The sequence below is a fragment of the Arabidopsis thaliana genome, chromosome 3 (assembly GCF_000001735.4).
Source record: "Arabidopsis thaliana chromosome 3, partial sequence".
Classification (NCBI taxonomy): Eukaryota; Viridiplantae; Streptophyta; class Magnoliopsida; order Brassicales; family Brassicaceae; genus Arabidopsis; species Arabidopsis thaliana.
The window spans coordinates 19199639-19214624 of record NC_003074.8 but is presented as its reverse complement, the minus strand read 5'-3'; the positions used below and the strand labels follow the sequence as shown (position 1 = coordinate 19214624).

General features: G+C 38.1%; 4 protein-coding genes and 1 non-coding gene across 8 annotated transcripts; all 5 read left to right on the top strand.

Annotated features, from left to right (window-relative positions):
• Window positions 1-848: 848 nt before the first annotated feature.
• On the top strand, window positions 849-3711 carry ATG2 (metallopeptidase M24 family protein). 3 transcript variants are annotated; one of them, NM_001203131.1, is made up of 9 exons: window positions 849-1150; window positions 1260-1344; window positions 1440-1589; window positions 1682-1835; window positions 2322-2537; window positions 2623-2759; window positions 2846-2937; window positions 3026-3178; window positions 3288-3393. In NM_001203131.1, exons 1-9 carry the CDS (start codon window positions 1057-1059, stop codon window positions 3362-3364), a joined length of 1158 nt encoding a protein of 385 aa, NP_001190060.1. In that variant the 5' UTR covers window positions 849-1056; the 3' UTR covers window positions 3365-3393. The 3 variants fall into 3 exon arrangements, with proteins under 3 accessions (NP_001190060.1, NP_190748.1, NP_850679.1); NM_115039.4 differs by having other exon boundaries at window positions 878-1150; window positions 3026-3199; window positions 3288-3711; NM_180348.3 differs by having other exon boundaries at window positions 916-1150; window positions 2999-3199; window positions 3288-3598.
• On the top strand, window positions 1927-2005 carry AT3G08210. Its single transcript, NR_141408.1, has one exon. It is a non-coding gene; the product is annotated as an other RNA (small nucleolar RNA).
• Window positions 3712-3775: 64 nt separating the features above from the next.
• G1 (transmembrane protein G1P-related 1) lies at window positions 3776-5110 on the top strand. Its single transcript, NM_115038.3, has one exon. The coding sequence runs from the start codon at window positions 3962-3964 to the stop codon at window positions 4730-4732; it is 771 nt and encodes a 256-aa protein (NP_190747.1). The 5' UTR covers window positions 3776-3961; the 3' UTR covers window positions 4733-5110.
• Window positions 5111-5976: 866 nt separating this feature from the next.
• On the top strand, window positions 5977-7857 carry BAG4 (BCL-2-associated athanogene 4). The gene is made up of 4 exons (NM_115037.8): window positions 5977-6654; window positions 6830-7086; window positions 7164-7310; window positions 7399-7857. Exons 1-4 carry the CDS (start codon window positions 6447-6449, stop codon window positions 7594-7596), a joined length of 810 nt encoding a protein of 269 aa, NP_190746.2. The 5' UTR covers window positions 5977-6446; the 3' UTR covers window positions 7597-7857.
• A 2303-nt stretch (window positions 7858-10160) lies between these two features.
• On the top strand, window positions 10161-14875 carry ETO1 (tetratricopeptide repeat (TPR)-containing protein). 2 transcript variants are annotated; one of them, NM_001035762.6, is made up of 5 exons: window positions 10161-10535; window positions 10627-12677; window positions 12785-13076; window positions 13365-13674; window positions 14071-14875. In NM_001035762.6, exons 2-5 carry the CDS (start codon window positions 10627-10629, stop codon window positions 14295-14297), a joined length of 2880 nt encoding a protein of 959 aa, NP_001030839.5. In that variant the 5' UTR covers window positions 10161-10535; the 3' UTR covers window positions 14298-14875. The 2 variants fall into 2 exon arrangements, with proteins under 2 accessions (NP_001030839.5, NP_190745.6); NM_115036.7 differs by having other exon boundaries at window positions 10633-12677; window positions 14071-14844.
• Window positions 14876-14986: the final 111 nt, after the last annotated feature.

The window sequence follows — 14986 nt, the reverse complement described above, 5'->3', positions numbered from 1 at the left end:
CTTTACGGAGATGACACGTTGATGCTTACTCAGTCAACTTGCTACAGTTATTAACGAGCTGCTTGACACGACTCCGATTAATCTTAATCCATTTTCTGTTTCCCCCAAGAAATCAAGATAATTACCCACATTTGGGATTTTTTATAAAACTGTTTTCCGTGTTAGGTCTTTTCAATATCAGTTAGATAGTACTATTATTTATCTATTTGAAATCTAAGTGCAATATTTCGGATAAATATGTTTTAAAGTTAAAAGTTTTATATTTATTCACATCATAAGAAAAATATAGGTGTTATTAGAAGAAGAGATTTATAAATCGATCACACATAATAACTGGGAAGAGAAGGTAGCTTCGAGGATTAGTTGGTTTACTTGTCGACAAAGTCATATCTACCATGTAATAATTAGGTCTTTTTCAAGTTTTGAGTTTGGAGACATTTATTTGAGTTTGACTTTGGTCTTATTATATGCTTGGGCTATTGTACACGTTTGACTCATGCTGATTAGAGTATGTATAGTTAAATATAATAATTAAAATGTTAGAATCTGGTGTGGATTAGACTTTCGCGACATTGTTGAAAATTTGTGAATGCATCTATCTAAAAGTTGGTTTAGTGGAGTTTCTATGTGCACAACTGAAGTACATCACTATATTTGGACAATATTGAATTATATTTGAATTTATTGTCTTGAAGAATAATTTGCAACATTACATACCAAATGTTGGCTCTCTTACGGAGAGCGTATAAGCGCCACTTGACGTGGGCTTATATGGGCCCGGTTAAGGGTAAATGTTTAGTGGCCACAATTCTGAAACAGCTTCCCTTCTTCGGCCCATACTGGAGTACAAAAGTAACGCAATTAAGAAAAAGCGTTACAGGATTAATCCAAAACGGCATCGTTAGAAGAAGAGAGCACACATAGCGAAAACCCTAGTACCTTTATTTGAGCCAACACTTTCATTTCTCTCCTTCTCCACCAGTTTTCCCCCAATCGCTCCTCCTTAAACCCTAACATTTTTGCTTCCCCTGTTTCGATTCTCGAGAGTTATCAGAGATGAGTTCGGACGATGAGAGAGACGAGAAGGAGCTGAGTCTTACCTCTCCTGAAGTCGTCACCAAGTACAAGAGCGCCGCTGAGATCGTTAACAGTAATACACCCTCTCTTTCTTCCTTTCTTGTTTTAAGTCCGATTTGGATTTAGGGTTTTGAAGGTGTAGCTTTATCGAGTATTGATTTCTGTTGGGTTTTCAATTGCAGAGGCGTTACAGGTTGTTTTAGCTGAATGCAAACCAAAAGCTAAGATTGTTGATATCTGTGAGAAAGGAGACTCTTTTATTAAAGAGTGAGTATATCTCAATTTGTTCTTAATGTAGATTCGACCTTGGATTACTCTTAGATATTTATGTGTTTGTTCTTTCTTCTGTTTTTGTATTAAAGGCAAACAGCAAGCATGTACAAGAATTCTAAGAAGAAGATTGAGAGAGGTGTTGCGTTCCCTACATGCATTTCTGTGAACAACACTGTTGGTCATTTTTCACCGCTTGCTAGTGATGAGTCTGTGTTGGAAGATGGTGACATGGTTAAAATGTAAGTTGTCTTCAAGTAATACCTGTTTTTAGATGTTTCTGTATGATTCACCTGTGTTATTTCTGATGTTGTTTTGCGTTTCTCAATTGCAGCGATATGGGATGTCATATTGATGGGTTCATTGCCCTTGTTGGTCACACACATGTTCTTCAAGAAGGGCCTCTTAGTGGGCGTAAGGCTGATGTTATCGCTGCCGCAAATACTGCAGCTGATGTTGCTCTAAGGCTCGTACGTCCTGGAAAAAAGGTATCATCAGTTTTACTCTTACATTAAACTTGAAACTATAGGCTTTTGGTACTATAACTGCCTCTTGAATGATTGTCAAGGTTTTACAAAACCCAGATGATGAACACTTAATAAATGGCTATGGATTATTATCCATATGATGCTTTTTTGTCATAGTTACTCTGATGGGATTTTTCTTATTCTGATTTTTAGTCTGATCCCTCGTTGGATTTACTATGAGATGTTGGAACTTTGTCTAAGGTTTTCCTCTCTTGGTCTTGCACGATGCTTTTTTTTTTTAGCGGACTTCAAATGTAAATTGTTTTGGGAAAAGATTTCTGGATGAAGACCGTAATTGTTATGGATTCGCATCCAAATGAGGCCGTAGTTACTCTGATGTGGGAAAGTTCTTTAAAATAAAGTTTCTTGCTACGAGTTTGTAGTTTCTTGTTTAGTACTACAACATATTGCAATCAAGACATTGATATTCTGTTTTTCTTATCGCAGAACACTGATGTAACTGAAGCTATTCAGAAGGTAGCTGCAGCTTATGACTGCAAAATTGTTGAAGGTGTTCTTTCCCACCAGCTGAAACAGCATGTGATAGATGGAAACAAGGTTGTGCTTAGTGTATCCAGCCCTGAAACAACTGTTGACGAAGTGGAATTTGAAGAGAATGAAGTCTATGCAATAGATATTGTGGCAAGTACTGGTGATGGCAAGGTAATTTCTTTTGTTTATCGCATCCCGATCACTATTGGTGAACCTTTGTCTATTGCCATTGTTCTCACAATCTTTGACTTTGCAGCCAAAGCTATTAGACGAGAAGCAAACAACTATTTACAAGAAAGATGAAAGTGTTAACTATCAGTTGAAGATGAAGGCCTCCAGATTCATAATCAGCGAAATTAAACAGAACTTCCCCCGTATGCCATTCACTGCAAGGTGTCTTTTGTACCTTCTGAAGCATTTTATATTCCTTAAACTATTATCTCACTTGCTAACGTTACCTGAGAGTATTATCAATACAGGTCACTGGAGGAGAAAAGGGCACGGCTTGGACTTGTGGAGTGTGTGAACCATGGTCATTTGCAACCATATCCTGTTCTTTACGAGAAGCCTGGTAAGGATGATGAAAGGGTTTTGAATCTATAAACCTCTTTTATCTGAATCTTGATATCAAGGCTCATGTCGTTTTGGTTTTCTACCAGGGGATTTTGTTGCTCAGATTAAGTTCACAGTTTTGCTGATGCCAAATGGATCAGATAGGATCACTTCACATACACTTCAGGAACTTCCTAAAAAGACCATCGAAGACCCTGAGATCAAAGGGTGGTTAGCTTTGGGCATCAAGAAGAAGAAAGGTGGTGGAAAGAAGAAGAAAGGTAAGAACTTAAAATAAATTTCCAGACTTTTACCTTATATGACGTGATCCACATGTTGATTAAAAAGGTTCAATTTGGTGTTTTGCAGCCCAAAAGGCGGGAGAGAAAGGAGAGGCTTCAACAGAGGCTGAGCCAATGGACGCAAGTAGTAATGCTCAAGAATGAGTAGGAAGATTTGTCTTTGTTTCTTTTAAAGAATTTTTGAAACTTGAGGTACCTCTTTCGTTGTATGTTTGGGTTTCAAGAGAGTCTCTTCTTAAACAAAAAAAAACAAACAATAGTTTACCACCTTTGTGCATATTTTTGCACAAAGCACTTTTCATCATCATTTCTTTGCTTGTCCTAATCTTATCTCATTCTCTAATCAAAAATACTTATCTGGTTTCAGGCTATAACAATAACTCTGTTTAGAAACACTTGTTACCAACAAACTACTCTTTGAATGTGTTTACGTGGTAAGGATTTGATCCCACAGAAGAGAAATATTTGTGACAGAAGAAAAAAACTCAGCTCTTCAATAATCGAAGCTTATACAGATTTTTGGATTGGTTGATTTTGAGATTGTAACGAATAGTAATCAGAATTTCACTTAAGAAATTGTGATTGAACCCTCTAAACCACAGAGAGGGTTCTTGACGTGGTCCATAGTTCTTCAGTGGGGCGGCTTGTGGCTTCTTTTTCATTTTTCCAGAAAACCCCATAAACCTCTCGCTCTCGGGAATTTGATTGATTCCCACGAGGAAAAATCAATCTTCCCGGAAAATGGCAGCTAGGTTATTGTTCCGTCGAAGTTCTCAAATCCTCCGATCAATTCAACGAAATCCTCAAATCTCATCGTCATTCGAATCACCACCTTGCCCGATTTTTCACTCATTGACCACCGCCTCACCAGATCCATCGCGATTATCATCCTTAACCTTCCTCCGATCTCTCTCCATCGCTCGTCGCGGTCCAACACGTCCTAAGAAAATCGATATCGGAGCCAAAGCGCGTCAGATGCAGAATCGCCGTTTATGGACCTACGCGCTAACCTTCAGCTGCATCGCCGGATTCGTAGTTATCGTCCTTAACCAATTTCAGGATCAGCTTGTCTTCTACCTAACGCCATCAGACGCTATGGAGAAATTCGCAGAGAATCCAACAAAGAACAAATTCAGACTCGGTGGTTTGGTTCTAGAAGGTAGCGTTGCGCAGCCGGCGGCGTCACAGGAGATGGAGTTTGTGATCACTGATCTGATCACTGATATTTTGGTTAGGTATAAAGGATCTTTGCCGGATCTGTTTAGGGAAGGTCATTCAGTTGTGGTTGAAGGATTCATTAAGCCGTATACAGATGAAGTAAGGAAGGAAGTTTCTACAAAACCTATTTCGAAGAAAGCTAGGAACCTCGATTGTTTCTTCTCGGCGACTGAAGTTTTGGCTAAGCATGATGAGAAGTATATGCCACAGGAAGTTGCGGCGGCGATTGAGAAGAATAAGAAAATTATTGAAGCGGCGGCGACTGAACAAGCTGCTGAAGTTGCGGCTTCTTAGATTGGTATAAACTTCATTCTTTTTAAGTTAATCAAAATTTTCCCCAAGTTCGAGCTTTTGGTGAGTATTGTTCATCTTATAAGGTTATATTTGATTATAGTTTCTGGAAAAGAGTAGGAAGATTGGAATGTTATATTCCTGGAAAACAGAGATTTGATTTTTGAGTCTATTTGAGAATTAAGTGGAGAAATGTGATACACTATACAATAGCTTTGTTTGATTCCACAAAGCTATAAGCTAATCTACTTTCTTGTTGTGTTGATCAAATAAAGAACACTTTGACGAGGGATCAAATATGCTGCTTGATTCATTGTGTTGTTGGATGTTTTGTTTGTTGTTGATGTGCACACAGATTAGAGAAGCTATGTTTTGTTGCTGCACACAGATTAGATTGATCTAGTGAATCTTATTAGCTTCATCAGGTCGTGGGTATATAATTGTAAACGTATCACCAAAGTTGTAGCTTGTGTGACCTTATTCTTATCATGACTAGGTACTATAGCCAAAAGAGTTGAACATACAGGTCTTTCAGAGCTTCCTCTTAGTTGTTCTGGAGGTTCCAAGCTCTTTCTTTGTTGTTTTATAAATATGGGTTGAGCTTGTTGACAATCTTGAAGATGGTCATGCATTCCTTTTATGCATCTTATGTTTCAACTAGGCAATTCTGGCCCTGGAGATTTCAAGTTTGTACTTTCTGAGTCGATTAGGTGCCTAGTTTTTGCCTCTAGAATCATGGCATTGGCTTCTGTTTTGGCACTTCTCTTAGGCTTGTTGGTTGATAACCAACTACTAGTCTACTAATGTAGCTGTAGTTTGAAGTGTTCCGCAGTTACGCTATTGCTTTTGCTTTTTTTAAGTGCATCTTTATATATGCATCAGTCTCTCATTGTATAGCAAATTTATCGTGGGTGGTATATGATTCAGTCAACAAAAACTGACTATCAAGTATGGAACGAGTGGTATATGATTGAGTCATCAAAAATACTGACTATCAAGTATGGAACAAGAGCATTACGATATTTGTCACTACTATATTCGATTGCTATTGTGTGCTTGGTCCATTTTGAATATGGGACAAATCACCATTACTATACTTGCTGCCCTATACTAACTAGATTATTCCATATTCCTCGTAGATAGTTTTTGTTTTTTGGTTCAGAGAAAGTTCAGATTTTAGGCCTATAAGTTCTTTTGGTTGGGGACCATATCAAGTTAAATCTCTCACTATATGCATTGTGGCGGTTCGGCCGACCTGTCTAAAATTGGGCTTGTTCAAATCCTGCCTCAAATCCTGCCAAAGCGTGAGTTATATACATATACATTGACACTGAATCATTCCATCCAGGGCCGGTTGGCTGGATCCAAAATCAGTCGTTACCTATTTTTGGCAATCTTAAACTTATTGATTTTTTTTTTCTGACGTTTCACAAATCATCATCATATGTGAAAAACCAAAACATCTATATTAAGAAGAAAAAAAATATTGTTACAATTTCTGAAAATATTTGGTTCATTTAGTCCTTAAAAATTCTAATTACCAAAAAAGACAAATATATAACAATTGAAACACATGTGTGTTATCAGGAGAATTTGTATGTTTTGAGGAGGTGTGCATCATCCGTCTATCAATACCCTGACAAGGAAAACCCTAATTTTTTTTGGCCCAAAGGGTTTTATACTTTAATCTCATACTCCGATTCATTGTCGAAAAACGATGATGCATAATTCAACCGAAGAATCGGAATGGGAGGTGAGACCTGGTGGTATGCTCGTCCAACGAAGAGACGACGCCGCTTCCTCCGACCACAAACCTCTCCAGGATCCCGACTCTGCTTCCGCCGCTTTTGCTCAAACCATCAGAATCACTGTTTCTCATGGCTCATCGCACCACGATCTTCATATTTCTGCTCACGCCACTTTCGGTAACAAAACTCTCAGCTCCGTTTCTGATCCATCGCCTGAAAATTCCAAATAATCGAAGCCTGAGAGAATTTAGCGTGATTCATTATGAAATTTTTCTTGCTCTATTTAGTTTTTGTTGAAGTTGTGTTAGTGTAGTTGAAGATTGATATGTTTAAGCTCGAATGTGATAACTAGGGGATGTGAAGAAAGCTCTTGTTCAGAAAACTGGATTGGAAGCTAGTGAATTGAAGATCTTGTTCAGAGGAGTTGAGAGAGATGATGCTGAACAATTGCAAGCTGCTGGTGTTAAGGATGCGTCTAAGCTTGTTGTTGTTGTTGAGGATACGAATAAGAGAGTGGAACAACAGCCTCCTGTGGTAACTAAAGAGATGGAAAAAGCTATTGCTGCTGTTAACGCGGTTACAGGAGAGGTCGATAAGCTCTCGGATAGAGTGAGTTTTTATAAGCCTGTATTTCTTTTGGAGATGACGGAAGGATTGTGCTTAAGCTAGTTTTTTTTGGTAATTAGGTTGTTGCTTTAGAAGTTGCTGTGAATGGAGGGACGCAAGTTGCGGTGCGGGAGTTTGACATGGCTGCAGAGCTTCTTATGAGGCAGCTGCTCAAATTGGATGGCATTGAGGCTGAAGGGGACGCTAAAGTACAGCGTAAGGCTGAGGTTAGTTTTCTTGCTTTGTTAAGCATGTTTACACGGTAAGAGTGTTAATAGAGTTGGAAGATATATGAGTTGTGGTTTGTGTTGGCAGGTACGTAGAATCCAAAACTTGCAGGAGGCTGTGGATAAGTTGAAGGCAAGATGTTCAAATCCGTTTGTGGATCAGAGCAAAGCTGCAGCTGTAAGCACTGAGTGGGAATCGTTCGGAAACGGTGTCGGAAGCTTGAACCCTCCTCCGCCAGCTTCGCCTTCGGCCAATGTAACTCAAGATTGGGAGAAATTTGACTGACATTTTAGTACTGCTACGTTGCCTTGGAAAAAAATGCTTATTGAAACTGTTTATCTTTTTGATTATTGTTAAATATTGGAAAACGACCATCGTCTTTATCTTCTAATGTATAGATATATTATATATAGTATCGGAAATCTACATCTCTGTACGTTATGTTGGAATAATCCCTGGGAATAGTCTTTGATGTCTCTCAGTCTCTGTCGTGCCTAATTGGCTTATGTCGTAGTACTAAAGATTATGGCTACGAGTTTTGGAGACACTTTTGCATATGTGTTTCCATGTTCTAGTAATCGGGAGCTCAAGTTCAATTTGATGATAGCGATAGTGTTGCAAAAATGATTTATGTTTACTGTTACATGTTTCAATCCTTATAAACTACAGCTTCGAGGGAAGATTGCCTCAAACTGAGAAGTACACACTACAAGCCAAATAATGCAAAGTTAAGGTTAGTTTCATTTCAAGAGTACGATCCGTGCTTTTTGGATAAAAAATACATTCTTACCCAAAAACTAGAAGACATTCTTAGCTGTCTCACCCACATGACCATACGTTTCATTCTCAATTATATGTTCCATGGAATTATATTTAATCTATATAATAACATTCTTGTGCCATCACATAAACTAATAATCCACTCAGCAGTGATTAGACTTAATCATAGCTTAGCAGAGATTTAATTACGATTACTTCCTTAACCATTTATTTATATAACAAAAAAAATTAACAGTAAAACGTGTTGACATGACTTCGCCGTTCAATGTGGGTGGCAAAAGCCATTTGCCGGCTATCTAACAGCACATATTATTATTTATTATTTTCTCGACCATTTATTATGTTCTGTCAGATAATATTTTAATTTTAATTTATATTCTATTCTGTGATGATTTCTTACGCTTTGTATCGGTAAACATAATTGGATTTGCGAGAAAATATCAGCAATGTATAATTGTGTCACGCACAACCGGTATGTGGCAGCCTCAACATTTGAAAGGTACTTAATACTTATGAATATAAATGATAACGACGAATCTCTGCATAAATATTGTTTATGAAAGATTCTGACAGATCTATGGACGTTGTTTTTTTTTGCGTAATTTAAACTGGCCAAATAGTAGTAAAACTAGAATTTATTTTGGTCAAGCGGAATATAGTTTTGACAGATTCTAAGAGATGAGTGATTCAGGATTTTTATATTCAAATTACCAACGAAATAACTGATAATATTAGCAGATTATTTTAAGCTTAATCGATGGACTAACTGAAACATTTTTTTTGTCAAATTTTTGATGTTGTTAAGAGTAATTTTCGTTCATGAGGTTCCAATAACTCAGCTCAGCTCGCTTCACTTGAGTGTCAAATCCATGAAGAACATACTTCTAGCAAGACGTTTCCGCCTCGGCTGCACACGTCTACTATCCCAATGGTTCTCCCATGCTTAGCAAACTCAACTAGTTTCAGTTTCTATGTAATAGTTATCTACGGCTTTTTAATTTTTTTTACCATAAAAGCTCCTTGCCCCCAGCTTTGTAAATAACCTGTTTCCTTTTGGTAATATAATTCACATTTTATCCAAAAAAAAATCCATGAAGAACCAACCTTTCAATATATAAAAACAAGTTAATCCATGGAGACAGTCATTGATTAGTGAACATATTTCTAATAAAAGTTAATATGCATGGCTAAGAGAACAAAAACCATTTATCATGGTAGTTTATTTAATTAAAATTGCAAAATTATGAATCCAATATTTTGTTTATTATTGATTTTTTTTTATCAAAATTAGACTCGTCTCTAGTTTATGCGGAAAAATTGAAATATTTTTTTTTATCATTTACAACATTTATACACTATAGTAGTTAACAGTTATGAAACCGCAATGGAAAGATATAATATTTTACTAGTAACACTTTCTTTCTGATTTGTGAGTTAGCAAAAATATAAAAATGTGTCATTTGGTGTTTTTATAATGAAAATATAATAAAATAACAGATTAATTACAACCAATCTTGTCAAAAGGGAAGACAATAAATAAATACCAAAAAATGATGGAATCCACTCTTCTTCAAGCTACAATAGATATGAATGTTGGCACTGTTTCAAGGCACCCAAAAGTAAAAGTTAAAATTCAGCCAGAGAAAATGGTTAAAAGAAAAGTAAGCATACACATATTAGACTTAAACAAATAGAAAAAAGGGAAACAAATGTAACATAGAAGCATGCTAAAGTAAAAAGTGGGGGGGGGGGGATCAATAAACTGTCAAAGTAAAATTAAAGGCCATTACTTTCACATAAATGTTTAATTAATTTTTTTCAACCTTTTTGGAGATTGTAAAAAGTGCCGCGAAAATCTAAGAAATAAAAAAAATGGCAGTTGATAACGTTAGAAGAGGATTAATTTAAGCCTTTAAAGGGAAATAAATAAACTAAGCAAATTACTACTTTCCACAAAAACTAACAAGAGGACAAAAATAAAAAAGGCAAAGATAAATAAAAAAAACCTGAATTAAAAAAAAGATACCACAAACAAACACATATAGTAATAAAATTTTAATTTTGCATTATTAGAAGTACGCATGACTTCTCTCTGAAAAACAGATTGGTAATAAAAAAGAAAAAGAAAAACAATAAACGAAAACTGAGAGAGAGATTGAAAGAGAGATCGAGCGGAGGAAGATTCTTCCTCCAATTACCATCTCTCTATTTTTACGGGAAGATTCGTAAAATTAGTGCCATCAACCCAAAAAAAAAAACGAACCGGATCGATGAAACTTACAGTGCAAAAACACCATTTCCGAGAAGAAGAAGAAGACGAAGAACAAGACCTTCGTTGAGAAACTTTATTTGAAAAAAAAAAGAAACGATTTTTATTGGTTAAAGGGACAGACCTCCTTTTGGTGGATTGGCTCCGTGATCCAATCCTCGGAATTGTTTTTAAGGTGACGGAACAAATTTGTAAATCTTGTTTTTGGTATTGACCCAGATCTTTGGATAAATTTGAAATTTTTATTGGTTGTTTTTGATTTGAAGATGCAGCATAATCTCTTCACAACAATGCGAAGTTTGAAGCTTGCTGAAGGTTGTAAAGGTACACAAGTTTACGCTCTTAACCCATCAGCTCCTACTCCGCCTCCTCCTCCTGGTAATAGCAGCAGCGGTGGTGGTGGTGGTGGTGGTAGCGGCGGTGGCACCGGAGGTGTTGGGGATAAGCTTTTACAACATCTTTCAGATCATCTTCGTGTTAATTCTGTCCGATCTAAATCAAGCCGGACTTATCCTCCTCCTACTCAACCAAACGCTGTCGTTTCTCCCGAGTTTCTTCTCCCTTGTGGACTTCCTGTTACGGATCTGCTTGAACCTCAAATCGATCCTTGCTTGAAATTCGTTGATTTGGTTGAGAAGATGGCTCAAGTTTATCGTAGGATTGAGAATTGTTCTCAGTTTGAGAAATCTGGGGCTTATTTAGAGCAATGCGCTATCTTCCGGGGCATTTCTGATCCGAAACTGTTCCGGCGGAGTCTCCGGTCGTCTAGGCAACATGCGGTGGATGTTCACGCGAAAGTCGTGTTAGCCTCGTGGCTTAGGTTCGAGAGGAGGGAGGATGAGTTGATTGGAACGACTTCTATGGATTGTTGTGGCAGGAATTTGGAATGTCCAAAGGCTACTCTTGTTTCTGGTTATGATCCTGAATCTGTTTATGATCCATGTGTTTGCTCTGGAGCTTCTAGATCAGAGATGATGAATGAAGATGAATGTTCTACTTCTCAAGAAGTAGACTATGATATGTCATTTTGTATTGGTGATGAAGAGGTTCGTTGTGTGAGGTACAAAATCGCGTCTTTGTCCAGACCTTTCAAGGCGATGTTATACGGTGGGTTTAGAGAAATGAAACGAGCCACGATCAATTTTACGCAGAATGGAATCTCTGTTGAAGGGATGAGAGCTGCAGAGATTTTCAGCAGGACCAACAGGTTAGATAACTTCCCTCCTAATGTTGTCTTGGAGCTTCTTAAGCTTGCAAATCGGTTCTGCTGCGATGAATTGAAATCCGCTTGTGATTCGCATTTGGCACATCTTGTTAATTCTCTGGATGAGGCAATGTTGTTGATTGAGTACGGATTAGAAGAGGCTGCGTATCTTCTGGTGGCAGCTTGTCTTCAGGTTTTTCTCAGGGAATTGCCTAGCTCTATGCATAATCCGAATGTTATAAAGATTTTCTGCAGCGCCGAGGGACGGGAAAGACTGGCGTCTCTTGGCCATGCTTCTTTTACATTGTACTTCTTCTTGAGCCAGATTGCGATGGAAGATGATATGAAATCTAACACAACTGTGATGCTCTTAGAACGTCTGGTTGAATGTGCGGTGGATAGTTGGGAGAAACAGCTTGCGTATCACCAATTAGGAGTGGTGATGCTAGAGAGAAAAGAATATAAGGATGCTCAGAGATGGTTTAACGCAGCGGTTGAGGCTGGCCATCTTTACTCTCTCGTGGGTGTTGCCAGGACTAAGTTTAAGCGTGACCACAGGTACTCGGCTTATAAGATCATCAATTCCTTGATTTCGGATCACAAGGCTACTGGGTGGATGCACCAGGAAAGGTCCTTGTATTGCAGTGGTAAAGAAAAGCTGCTTGATTTGGATACAGCTACCGAGTTTGACCCTACTTTGACATTCCCCTACAAGTTCAGGGCAGTGGCTTTGGTGGAAGAAAACCAGTTTGGAGCTGCAATCGCAGAACTGAACAAGATTCTTGGATTCAAGGCCTCTCCTGACTGTCTAGAGATGAGGGCATGGATTTCTATAGGTATGGAGGATTACGAGGGTGCTTTGAAAGATATTCGGGCGCTTTTGACATTGGAGCCAAATTTTATGATGTTTAACTGGAAAATCCATGGTGATCATATGGTGGAGTTGCTCCGTCCGCTAGCCCAGCAGTGGAGCCAGGCTGATTGCTGGATGCAGCTGTATGATCGTTGGTCTTCTGTGGATGATATTGGATCTCTAGCAGTTGTTCATCATATGCTTGCAAATGATCCAGGGAAGAGTCTTTTACGGTTCAGACAGTCTCTTCTTCTCCTACGGTATAATCTAAACCTCTCTTTCCGCTTCTCAATGAATTTTTTTTCTTGTGGTGCATGTTGTTTTAGACTGTAAGTGATTTTAACAAGTGCTGGTTGTATACTGACAGGCTCAATTGTCAAAAGGCAGCAATGCGTAGTCTAAGGCTGGCTCGAAACCATTCAAAGTCGGAGCATGAGAGACTTGTGTATGAAGGATGGATACTGTATGATACAGGCCACCGCGAGGAAGCCCTTGCCAAAGCGGAGGAATCCATTTCCATCCAAAGGTCGTTTGAAGCGTTTTTCCTCAAAGCTTACGCCCTTGCAGACTCTACGCTTGACCCGGACTCCTCTAATTATGTGATTCAGCTCCTTCAAGAAGCGCTTAAGTGCCCCTCAGATGGTCTCCGTAAGGGACAAGTAAGTAAAGAGTTCAACAGTTTTCATTTATGTAATTCAATTTCTCAATAAGTCAATTCCTTTTCTAGAGGGTTTGTTGGATCATCCTTCAGACTGCCATAGTATCAGAATCCCAATGTAAAACTTTTTGTTCTTGGTGCCTGGAATAACTTGTTGATAGTGGAATGTGGTCGCATCTCAGGAGCCAACTCTCTTAAAAACCGTTTAGTATATTTGGTCAAAAGGTTATCCTACTAAATCATATGACATTCAATATCATGAACTCCCGTTTGGTGTATTTGCTTGCAGGCATTGAACAACCTGGGGAGCGTATACGTGGATTGTGAAAAGCTGGATCTTGCAGCTGATTGCTACACAAACGCGCTCACCATCAAGCATACACGAGCTCACCAAGGTCTTGCACGTGTTTATCACCTGAAAAACCAACGGAAAGCTGCTTATGATGAAATGACAAAGCTAATAGAGAAGGCTCAGAACAATGCGTCGGCATATGAGAAGCGCTCTGAATATTGTGACCGCGAGATGGCTCAGAGCGACCTTTGCCTGGCAACACAACTTGACCCTCTCCGAACCTATCCTTACAGATACAGAGCCGCAGGTATGTTAATGACACAACCAAGTTCTTGTTTATCCTCCTTTTGTCTGTTGTTTATAATTGGATGCCAGAAACAAGACAACAATGGCTGATCCTTTCTGAGGGATTCTCCCACGTATAAAAGTGTTAGAAAAACGTAGAACCCAGCTTATGTGGTGATGAAAACGGAAATGATAATTTGTGACCCCAACACATGAAAGAAATGAGATTTCGATCATCTTTCTGGAGATAGAAACAGAACTGCGAGTGTTATATACTTCTGTACTTATACCGAATTGATATGCAGTTTCTCTGGTTTGGTTTTGGTGAATTTGAATATGAAAAATAGTTTTGCTAAGACCAGAGTATCAAGTTTTCTTTTTAAGTTTCGCTTTGTTTAACATGAACTCTTGGTTGCAGTTCTTATGGACGACCACAAAGAAAGTGAAGCCATAGACGAGCTTTCGAGGGCGATATCATTTAAACCAGATCTTCAGCTATTACATCTACGAGCAGCATTCTATGATTCAATGGGAGAAGGAGCGTCTGCTATAAAAGATTGTGAAGCAGCATTATGTATTGATCCAGGTCATGCAGATACACTCGAGCTCTACCACAAAGCTCGTGAACCAAACGACCAAAAGTAGAACAAAACTATCAATTTGGTTTGATGGGCAAAAATATTTCTCTTCTTCCCTCCTGGTATGGCTTCTACACTGTTTCATTTTCCTTGTGCAAAACAGAACTTGGAGCAAATCAAAGAAAGCTTGGTTTGAGTGAACCAGGGAAAAAGCAAGCATAGCCATGTAAATAGAAACTTTTTTATATATTATTTTTTTTTCTCTATAATTTTGGTTATTGGGGGGTGAGAGGATACTTTATAAGTAGTGCAGAGAGTGTTTCTTGCTGCTAAAGATAATACGTTTTCTGGCCAACAAAAAAAAGGGAAAACCACGAAGAAGAACTTACCTCTGGTGAAATTGGACTTCTTCTTCTGTCCTATTTCTAGATGTATTATTGCTTCTTTCTTTTTATTTATTTTTTTCATCACTGGAATTATGTAAAATTGTATCTGTAACTTCTTCACCTTTTTTTTTTTTACATGTTTCTTGTATTGATTCTCCAAAAGCATCCGGGGATTTGTTTTTTATCCTCCTGAAACAAGAAAACAAAGAAACTATTCATTCTTCTTACATTTCAACATGTTTCACCAAGAGTATCCTCAATATTTCAACATTCTTTTTTATCACTTGATGAGGAAATCATCTCCTTACTTCTAGATTTGGGTTTGAGTTCTTGTTTGGTTTCATGATCGATTTTATCACCACATGGTTGG

Bases quoted from the DNA above. Each gene is read 5' to 3' on its own strand.
- ATG2 (NM_180348.3), top strand. From the start codon at position 1,057: ATGAGTTCGGACGATGAGAGAGACGAGAAGGAGCTGAGTCTTACCTCT. The intron at 1,345-1,439 runs GTGAGTATATCT...TTTGTATTAAAG, and splicing joins GGAGACTCTTTTATTAAAGA to GCAAACAGCAAGCATGTACA. The intron at 2,538-2,622 runs GTAATTTCTTTT...TTGACTTTGCAG, and splicing joins CAAGTACTGGTGATGGCAAG to CCAAAGCTATTAGACGAGAA.
- BAG4 (NM_115037.8), top strand. From the start codon at position 6,447: ATGATGCATAATTCAACCGAAGAATCGGAATGGGAGGTGAGACCTGGT. The intron at 6,655-6,829 runs GTAACAAAACTC...TGTGATAACTAG, and splicing joins TTCTGCTCACGCCACTTTCG to GGGATGTGAAGAAAGCTCTT. The intron at 7,311-7,398 runs GTTAGTTTTCTT...TTGTGTTGGCAG, and splicing joins AAGTACAGCGTAAGGCTGAG to GTACGTAGAATCCAAAACTT.
- ETO1 (NM_001035762.6), top strand. From the start codon at position 10,627: ATGCAGCATAATCTCTTCACAACAATGCGAAGTTTGAAGCTTGCTGAA. The intron at 12,678-12,784 runs GTATAATCTAAA...GTATACTGACAG, and splicing joins CAGTCTCTTCTTCTCCTACG to GCTCAATTGTCAAAAGGCAG. The intron at 13,675-14,070 runs GTATGTTAATGA...TCTTGGTTGCAG, and splicing joins TTACAGATACAGAGCCGCAG to TTCTTATGGACGACCACAAA.
- G1 (NM_115038.3), top strand. From the start codon at position 3,962: ATGGCAGCTAGGTTATTGTTCCGTCGAAGTTCTCAAATCCTCCGATCA.